At 41.6% G+C, this 10,624-nt stretch overlaps 1 protein-coding gene across 1 annotated transcript in view; it reads left to right on the forward strand.

The window, feature by feature from the left end:
- Positions 1-2,074: 2,074 nt before the first annotated feature.
- LOC109926498 (patatin-like phospholipase domain-containing protein 2) overlaps positions 2,075-10,624 on the forward strand; it is a 52,331-nt gene continuing 43,781 nt past the window's right edge. The window contains exon 1 of the mRNA XM_048607287.1: positions 2,075-2,356. Coding sequence (XP_048463244.1) covers positions 2,164-2,356 — 193 coding nt within the window. The 5' untranslated portion in view covers positions 2,075-2,163. The remainder of the gene's footprint in view (positions 2,357-10,624) is intronic.

Consider the following 10,624-nt stretch of genomic DNA (forward strand, 5'->3'; position numbering starts at 1 on the left):
TTAGGGATGGGTAATAAATACTGGCCTGGCCAGTGTAACCTGTACTCCATTAATGATATTTCTTTTTTTAAAAAAAAGGTTGTAACTGACTCGCAAATATTGGATCTGGTTGTACGTGAAATCAAGTTTATGGTTTGTACACAAATGCCACTGTTAGAAAAACAAATCCTCCAGATGGTTGTGGTGGAGGATACAGAGATAGGGAGGGGTGAGGCCGTGGAATAACCTGAAATGCCTGCTGATAAGTGTTGATACAGTCACTTGAAAACATATTTTGAAAGTTCAGCTACCTTATTTTCTCAAATCTGAACAGGTATTCAGCCAAGTTTTCAAAACATAAGCGATATTACACAGTCTATTGGTTACTACCCATATCTACCTAACTGGTATAGATGTGAAATGCTCAGTCGTAAGAACCAACAAACTAGTTATTAGTGTTTTGAAGGTTTGGATCTTAATGTAGATAAATGTCTCAAGGTGCATCTTGACGTTCGGCCAAAGGAAGGTGACCGCTTAAAAGCTTGAATAAGTAGTAGAATTTTGGGTGTCCCAAGGGCGAGAGAAAAAAAGGAAGTGTAGAGAGAGAATTCCTGATCTTAGCACCTAACTGGGCCGACTGTGGGAATCGTGAAAGTCTCGTAAAGGAGCTGTACGGGAAGCTAGAATTGTGCAACGTAGTGTGCTCAAATGGTTGTGTGACAGTTACACTTCACTGAACAAGTGGCAAGTTTTCCAAGATTTTTGTTTTTGTTCGGTGTAACAGGGAGGGAGTTTCAGCTAATGCATAGATTGCTCATTGCACTCTGGGGAGGAGCATAGATTCACGTCTCCTTCCAGACTTTTGCACTTGCGTGGCCTGCGGAAATTGCTGTGAGTTTGGTGGTAATGGTGATTAAACACGCAGATTGCTATCAGTCCAAGTGCAATATCTGTGTCATTGCTTACTTGGCAGCTGGCATTGAAATCAAGCACCTGGAACGAAGTTAGGAGCTGTGGAGTCAACTGTCCCTCTGTGTCAGCAACTTCATGAGAGGAAATATGCGTACGACAAAATGAGGAAGGAATGATAATTTCTTTTTAAATAAGTTTCACTTTAAACAGGTTGGATAGAAGTATGTCATGAGTCACATGGAAGAGAAACGAACTTAGCAAGAATTTATCTACAGTCCTGGGAGATACCCTCACTCACGTCCAATTTTAACCTCTTGGCCACTTCCGATTTTAATCCTTTCTGTATTGGACTCCTACCCGTAAAGTCTGGAATGTTTTTCCTGCCCAATTTCCTCCTTCAACCTTGGAATCTACCCATGCCTTTGGCCACAGAATAGCCACAGCACACAATGAGTCTGTTGGGCTTGCTAAATCCAGGCGTGGGAAATCTGCTCATTCCTTGCACAGTAGTCCTTTCAATTTTCTGTTCAGTTGTTCGTCCAGAAATACCCAAAGATGATAATATCTATATAGGGAGCTGAATGTACAATTCTGCTTTGTAACACCTTTGTGAAGTGATATGGGATCTGTGTATTAGGTTCCAGTGGGGAGAGCAGCCTAGTGGTATTATTGCTAGACTGCTAATGCAGAGACCCAGGTAATGTTCTGGGGATCTGCGTTCGAATCCCGCCATGCCAGATGTTGGAATTTGAATTCAATAAAGAATCTGGAGTTAAAAGTCCATGAATCCATTGTCGATTGTGGTGAAAACCCAGCCGGATCACTGATGTCCTTTCAGGAAGGGAAACTGCTAACTTTGCCCGGTCTGGCCTCGCTGTGATAGCAAAGTGGTTGCCTCTGGGCAATTAAGGATGGGTAACACATGCCAGCCTGGCCAGTGACACCCTCATCTTGTGAATGAATGAATGAATGAATTAAAACAAAACGATGTAATATTGCTGCAAAGTGACTTGGATCATTGCACTGTGGGTTCCAAGTGCTCTGTAAGTAGAAATGGTTGTTGGCTGACAGGATTTCAGGGAGGGGCGGTAACAGTGATTGGTAGAGGGGTGGGGAGAAGTTGTTGTCAGTCTGGGTGTACAGCAGAGCTGATTGGAACAGAGGACAGAGGAAAACAGAAGAGACAGCGGGGTGGAAGCAGAGAGGAGGCTGCTGGAAAATGTGAAGCAGAGCGGTTCCTTGTCTTGTCCCGCGAATACGCTGTTGAGTGAGATGCTGCTTCCCGAAGACTCGACCTCCTGGAGCATCTCGTTCGCCGGCTGCGGGTTCCTGGGCATTTACCATATCGGCGTTGCCAGTTGCCTGTTGGAACACGCTCCGCAGCTGGTCCACAACGCCAGCAACATCTACGGCGCATCGGCCGGAGCGCTGACAGCCTGTGCCCTGGCCAGCGGAGCTTGTCTCGGTAAGTGCTCGCTTCTCTCTCCCTTAAGGAAAGAAAACACAAACAGCCCGGAGACACCCCCCACCCCGGCCCCGAGAGCCACCGGCGTAGGAAGGAAGCTGTTCCTGCACGGAAGGGAAGGAATGCAAACAACAACACCACTTGCTTGAGGTAGCGCCTCTCATCTTTGCGGGGACGCTTCCCAAGCTGTTTTGAAGCTGTTGTTCCCTGGCGCGCACAACTGCAACTACACAAACAATGTTGTTGAAGGATGTGTGTTGGAGACTTCCTTGCCTGTTTGGCACTAATGTGAGATCTTTCCCTAACTGAGAGGACAGACAGGGCCCTCTGTCAGTGTCCTTTGCCGTACGGGGACCATATCTGCCTGTTAATGCGAACATGGTTATGTGTAAACAGTGTTTATCCTTATCAAATTAGTGAAATGTATAGAATCACGGTTATGAAGTTGTAACGTCCTTCCTTAAACAAGCTAAGGTTTGTTCTTAGGGTTTACTAGCCAGTCAGTTACTTGTTCAGGCGTTCCGTGAGATTTTGGATCTGCATCTTGACTGCGTCCAACTGCCCTGAATTCACATAAATCTTGATTGAGTTACAGATTTATTATACTCTATCCAATTCTACCTAGTTTGGTACAATATACATGACTTATGGCCTCATTAAATGTAGCCAGTGTTATTATTGAATTAGGTTTGTAGAAGTGCAAACTAGAATGCTGGTGGACTGTCCTGGTGTAGATGAATATTGTTAACCAATTAACTTAATATAAATTAACTAATGGGGAGATGTAATGAATGGTCAGCTGGTGGGAAAGAGATTTTCTAACGTTCTGAATTTGTTATGGTTGCTATTGTGTGTAGGCTAGAAATGTTCGATTGTCATCGATAGCATCGTGGCTGCAGTGTCAATATTACTGTCATTTTGTTAATTTGTACGTTTGGTCTCGTTAAACATAAATCTTTTTTATGGTGGTGCTTCATAAATGATTTATTGTCACCTCATTGATTACTGTTGTTCGAGGGGATTGGAATAAAAAGGGGGAAAACATCCCCTGTTTCAGTTGTTCGTAGCCTTGGGCAGACCTCCTTGCAGCATTCAATTTTGGCAAAACACATCAGGAAGGGTGTCATGATTTTAGGAGGAGAGTGTAAATTCACAAGCCTAATGGTGAGGCATAAAGTTTTTTAAATTATTAAAAGAGAACGCATTAACGTGACTTGAAGGCTGAGTGGTGATCTAATCAACCACCACCTCAAGGGCAACTAGGAATGGGTGATTTTGGCTGGACCAGCATTTGACATACACAGCCCATGAGTGAATTTAAAAAAAAGTCTTTACAACATTAAGGGATTCAAGGACCATATGGACATTATAAGGACTAGAAACAGGAGTAGACTATTTGCCCCTACCAATCCTCTCCACTAATCAACTAGACCATGTCTTCTACTACAAATCCAACTTGTTGCACCATTTCTTAATTCCGTTTCTAGCCAAAACTCTCTTGACTTCTGTTTTGATTTTGCCCAATGACTGAACATTCACAGCTTTCTCAAGCAGAGAAGTTCAAAGATAATGACTGTGGAGTTGAGGCATTTTTTGAAATTGTGATCCTAAATGGCCAACTCCTTTTATTCTGAGAATGTGACCCTGTGTTCCTGACCGCAGAAATACCAAGGGAGTCCATTTCCTATGATAGAATCCATAACAAGAGGATATAATCTTAAAAATTAAAGTTAGAACATTCAGGAGTGAGATCAGACAGCACTTTACACAGACAATTGAGATCTGCAAAAGACTGCGGCTGCTGGGTCTTTTAAATAGTTCAAGACTTAAATCAGTTTTTAAACAAAATAAATTGATCCATATTTCTTATGAAATCTATGTGTGGGTAAACAATGATGACCATATATCGGTCGTGATCTGGTTGAATAGTGGAGCAGACTAAATAGTCTCCTGTTTAATTACGGGGGAAAGGATCACAACATCCTCCATCTCTTCTCCATTTATGTATTTAATCTTACCCGTTCAGACCTGTTATGACACATATATCTGGGCAGGTGGGACCTGAAAGCAGAACGTATTGTCCAGAGGTAGGGTCACTAACACTCTGTCACAACAGCTGTTCATCTCTGTTTTGAACAATGCTGGTTGACTCTTGATCCTTTACACTGACCTTGACTGATAACTTAGTTATTCCAGCTCTTTTATCCTTCATCTAGTTTTGAAAAAAAACGCAATGATTCAACCTTCTCATTTTCAACTTTGGAAAATACTTTCAGTTCTCCTCTTTTTCAGCATTCTTAACAAACCTTTAATCCTCGTGCCTTCATAGATTCAGATTACTGTATAATTGTAGTATGAAAGCATGTTCATTATTCATTGTACTGTTTTTAAAAAAAAGTGTTTGTGCAGCACCCTTCAGTCTGTTCTAAAATGGTCTCTACAGCCGACAAAACATTGAAGTATAATCATTTGCAATGTAGAAAGCCATGGTTTCAACAGTGAATGAATACTTCTCTGAGAAAATCAGTTTGCCACGATTGATGTATTTTAAGTTTGCGGAAATCTTGTTAATCTGTTTTCCAGACATATAATAAGAAATTTCTTGGTGTGATAATGTTTTTAGCCTGGGTTAAAATTAATGTGCTGTGTAGAAGAAATTGAGACTGTTAATCTGTTTACAGAACTTGAGCCAGGACATATTATTTTTCCCTTATCATATGTATTCAGTATGATTTAGCTGCTCCTACCATGTTTTATTAGCCAAAACTTTATAGCAGATGATATATTTCAGCATATTCAGCTGGATACAAATGTACTTCTGCATTGTCAGCTAGTGGCCAGCTAAATCATGAGCAAGGTATTTTTGCAGCAAAGCACACTTTTTTTTTAAATAAAGCATTTTCATTAGGCAGCATCTTCCTAGATGCTTCTGATTTGGAAGCTAGAACCTAGATTTCTTGAATGTGCCTGTTTAAATAACTCCACAGAGGCCAGTATCCTGTCACCAAGTCACCCTTTAATTACACACAAACAGTCCTTGATTTCAGTACTACCTGTTCAGAATCAACTATCAGTGTGTCAGTATCTCTGATCAGGCAGATCTGGATAGTCAGCCAGGGCTCCCTGACTGGGGCTGTTAATCTGTTCTAATCGTGGAACTCATATTCTCGGACTGACCTTGTTACAATCGCTACCCCTGTATCATTTGTCCAAATGATGTGCTTTGAGGATGGTGTTGAAGCTGTACATGCTAATAGGTCAGTGAAGGGGATTTATTGTAAAGGAAAGGTAGCAGAGGATCTGCTACTGATATAAAATGGTGGAATTCTGAAATGCGGTTGTTTTACATTTGAAACAGTCTTAGAAAAGGGGAGTTCCTAAAAGGATGCATTTGTTGCAATAAGAATTTTAACTGTGTGTTTAAGTGAATGGGTTATAAGTGAATAAAATCTTGCTTTCTGCAGTTCTGTGGTGATGGTGCTGTCACAATGATGTTAAGTAGGGCATTTTGAGATTTTGCTAGGCAACACTGTGCAGTAATTTACTGGATTAGATAGTCCATTTTCTTTTTCTGATTGGACATACCCTAGACAGTATTGGGGTGATGCAAAAGGCCTTGTTGCAGTGATACCTTTCTTCACGAGGCTAGCTCCATCACCAAACTCTTGAGCATTACAGCTACGATGATGTTGATATCACACTCTTTCCAGGTGGTGTGATCTGAATAAACAGAATACAGACACCCATCATGGTCAGGATTTCACGCAGACCCCAAACGGGATCAGATAACCCTGCATTATCATTGTAGCTTTACTAGTTTGCTTCCTGATTGAAAGGTAGACCTGGGAAGAGGTATTCTTATTTGAATGCTTTGTAGCTATACTTTTCTGTTCAAATACAGCATTTTGTGTGCTTATGGTTTTTGGTGCCACCTACGTTTTTCAGTTTTGAATGGTCACCTGTAAAATTTGTCGTGCAGTTTGATTCTTTGATCTGATAGGCCCCTGCTGACCACTTGGTTGTATTCTCAATCTGCAACCAGACACGGGCACTGCATGCTTACAGGCAGAAAGATTTCTTTTGGGATTTGTACCACAGTCTAAAATGTGTATTGAAGCACAGTTCTTTTTGATTCAATCATGAGGTTGTTTTGAATGAGCCTTTATTGGCAAAGGTTATTGTTTACCAGCCAGTAAACATGTCACACAGCGTGGAAACAGAACTTTTGGTCCAACTCGTCCATGCCGACCAAATATTTCTAAACTGATCTAGTCCCATTTGCCAGCATTTGGCCCATATCCCTCTGAAACCCTTCTTATTCATATACCCACTGAGATGCTATTTAAATGTAATAATTGTACCTGCATCCACCACCTCCTCTGGCAGCTCATTCCATTCACACAGCACCCTCTGTGTGAAAAAGTTACACCTCAGGTCCCTTTTTAAATCTTTCCCCTCTCTTCTTAAACCTATGCCCTCTAGTTTTGGACTTCCCCCCACCCCGGGGGAAAGACCTTGGCTATTTACCCTATTCATGCCCTTCATGATTTTATAAACCTCTATAAGGTCACCACTCAGCCTCCAATGCTTGTGTGTGCCCTCGAATTCTTGCACAATCAGTAACTGTGCATGCAGTTGTCAAGGCCTGAATGTAGAATCTTCTCCCTAAACCTTGCCTCCTCCAACTCTTACGTCATCTTTAAGAGGCTTTTTACAACCTACCCTTTGACTCACCTGTCTGAATTTTACCGTGTGGCTCACATTGTGTTTGATGGTCACTTTTGTGGAGGACCTTCTGGATATCTTGGTGCTATATAGAAATGGATTGTTGTTGAACAACAGCTCCAGGAGTGCATAAGTCTCACGGAACATGGGCATGCAAAGTGGGTTAGGGCATTTTTCAAAGTAAACCTTGAATGTGGTTGAGTAAACTTTTTTAATTTTCTGGCTTTCAAAGCGCCTGTACCATCCAGTTCAGTGGTACTAGTGATTTGAGCTATTTTAGTTCTCCTGTATCTGTCCCTCATCTCCCTACCATCTTACCAAGCATACTATAAATTAATGCACTTTGTTGCTTGGCTCTCTTTCTGATTTTATAATGTTAGTGGACTATTTGTGCTGACCTCTTAGGGAAGAGGGATTAAAAAGGCACTGAAATGTAATCATTTCATTTACTCATTCAGTTTTACGGTGCGTGGACCTCCATCGTTGTACTTGGCTGTTTACCTTCGGCATCATAATGTATCCATGTGGCATAACAGGTGTGACTATAAGTAAATTGCCAGCCTGTGCTGGCGTGTTGTAAAACTAGCAGGCATTGTGCAAGCACTTCCTTTCTCTGGGTTCAATTTGATTGCTTTCTAAATATTTAATTCCCATCTCCCCTCATGTTGCGTGACCTGTCTCTGCCATTCACTGTTTGCTGACATATTAGGAATGACTTGTAAATGTTTTGGTTTTGGTGATTCAGCAATCCTGACCTGGCTGTTGCCATTTACTCTATCAAGTCTGTTTTCTGTATTGCAAGAGAAACTAAATTGAAGAATTGTTATTCGGCTTCAGATAAATGGATTTCGTAGCAGAAACATGAGACGATAGGTGGAATAGGGGATGCTGGATTTCTTGAAACCGTGTCAAATCAGCCTTTGTTTTCTGTTTAACAGAACTTTTTGAAGGGAGCATTATTCATGCATTTTTCTGGAAAAAAATGGATAAATTACCTACTGTTAGCGGTGCCTCGTGTTTACTGAGCAGAGAAATTCAGTGCTTCCCAGTCACTTTACTATTCCAGGTGGATATTCAATCACAGCACAAATTCACTTGTCTGCGCAATATAGTTTGTCCACTGGGTCCAACAGACGACAAAAATGGCAGCCCTTGATTATACAAAATATTTTCTGAACAGATCCATTTAAAGGGCAGTGCCACATGACTTGTAGATTTATGTTGTGTTGATGTAAAAGTCTGAGTTTAAAAATAGAGATCGAGGGGGATGTGTCCATGCCGGACGACAGTTTCACAGTTGGTTATTATTGGAATCAAGCAAATTAGAGGCTTTCAAAGATGATAGCTATTTTGCAGATATGAGTCTAGAACCATAGCTGGCCAAATTAATTGAGCGTGGAAGGCCGACTGTCATTCTGTTTTCAAAAACTGTACAAATGTAAGTGATTGAAATGAAATTTGATACACCGTGTTGACGTTGAATGACGCGGAACAGCTAGAGTTTATACAGAAAGCTGCTGTTGATGAGATCACAAATATTAGTCTGTCCACTTTAATACATTGCATTTCCACCAATTGACCGACTGGTTCTGAAAAATGGGCAGTTTGCCAGTCGGTGGGTACAGCCCAAGGGCAGCAAGGAACCTAATGTGTTACAAAGCATGGCCATGCCCTGTGACCTCTGTCGTTTTGCAACGTGCTTTCCCCTTAGGTGAGAAGGGGGTGGAGGATGGAGGGGGAGAAATATGTCCTGTTCAAAGAGAACACTGAGCAGATAACATGCAGTAAACAGCTCAGAATATCCTATTTACTGTGGAGTCTATGCCAAGCATTGCACTGGTTGAAATGTGCAGTCATTAGATACTATACTGGCTGGTTGGGGCCAAGGTTTAGTGGAATTTTCAGTACTTCTAAGAATTGCATTACAAAGAAGAAGCACGGTACTGAATACTGAAGATGTTGCTAAATACTACGTGTGGAAGCCGTGCAAAAACAAGCGGCATTCTGAATACCATTGCAAAAGGTTTCGAGTTTGTTTTTGTTTTAAATTCCCAGACACAGGAATGTGCAATTAGTGAGGATTCAGTGTAACTTTAAATGATCGTTCTGCTCATTCAATACCACCAATGAGATAGAGAAGAGCAAGTATCTTGTAATCTGTTCTCCAAGCTAGTTGCTTAATGACAACTGTCAGCTTGGCTCAAGGGTAGCACACCATTCTCAGCACCATGCCAAGACTTGAATATATAATTTGTCAATTCCAGTGTGATGCTGAGACACTGCTGCTGAGCACAGGGTGCTTTCTTTCAAATAATGTATTTTACTGCCCCTTTGGCTGGATGTAAAGGATTCCAAGGCACTTTTAGAGGAAAGTTAGGGAATTCTTCCTGGTTGAACAAAACCAAAAGTGGATGTTAGTTATCTCCTTGCTGCCTGTTGGATTTTGCTCCACGTAAATTGGTGTCACTGCTAACCAACTAGCAATAGTCACACTTCAGAAATAATTTGGCTGTGAAATGCTTTGGGACATCAAAAACATCATGCTCTTATATGGGGAATTATTGTTGATATCTGCCAAAGGTAGTGTAAAGAGGTCGTGCCTCATATGAAGGGATAGGCACCGTGACCAGAGTCAGAGCTGTCCAGCATAGAAACATACCCTTCGGCCCAACTCATCCACGCTGATCAGATATCCAATGGTTCAGCTTTCTTTCAAGTGCACCTGCTCTTTCTCATGAGTTCTGCCTTCTGGTAACTTCTGGGGAGCAAGAGAAGAAACCGCAATAATGTTAACTTCCAACTTGATCAATGTGTCAAAATGGATGAGACAATGAAAAGAGGCCTCGTGTCTTGTAGAGCAGCCTATTTGTGTGAAGGGGAAGAGGCCTGTAATTGGAACCGAAGCAGTAAAGGATCACGTGCTAAAGGTTTATTTGAAATCACAAGCTTTCGAAGTGCCTGTCCTTTGTCAGGTGACGAAGGAGCAGCGCTCAGAAAGCTTGTGGTTTTAATTAAACCTGTTCGATTATAAGCTCGTGGCGTGTGGCTTCTGATTTTCCCCACTCCAGTCCAATGCTGGCACCTCCACATCATGGGCTAAAAACATGTGATGCCAACTGATGAATAGACATGCAAGTATTCAATGCTTTTATATCATGCTTGTGGCTGCTGGTCTTGTGTTCTCAATTAGGTACTTTGTTTTAGGTTTGTTATGTACTGACTGCACATGACGTTTTGTCAAAAGAAATTTCTGCCTCCACCCACCCCAACACCAACATTTGCTGGATAAGACATAAAGGGATATCTATACCTTTCATGGGCTAGAACAAACCTGAAGCGTTTATTTAGCTCTGAAAAGTTCAATAAATGACACAGGCATATTAATAATGGTTTATGTTTAAAACAGATAGTAGGAACTGCCGATGCTGGACAATCTGAGATAACAAGGTGTAGAGCTGGATGAACACAGCAGGCCAAGCAGCATCAGAGGAGCAGGAATTTCTGAAGAAGGGTCCCGACCCGAAACGTCAGCTTTCCTGCTCC

Source organism: Rhincodon typus, chromosome 17, assembly GCF_021869965.1.
Source record: "Rhincodon typus isolate 14 chromosome 17, sRhiTyp1.1, whole genome shotgun sequence".
Taxonomy (NCBI): domain Eukaryota; kingdom Metazoa; phylum Chordata; class Chondrichthyes; order Orectolobiformes; family Rhincodontidae; genus Rhincodon; species Rhincodon typus.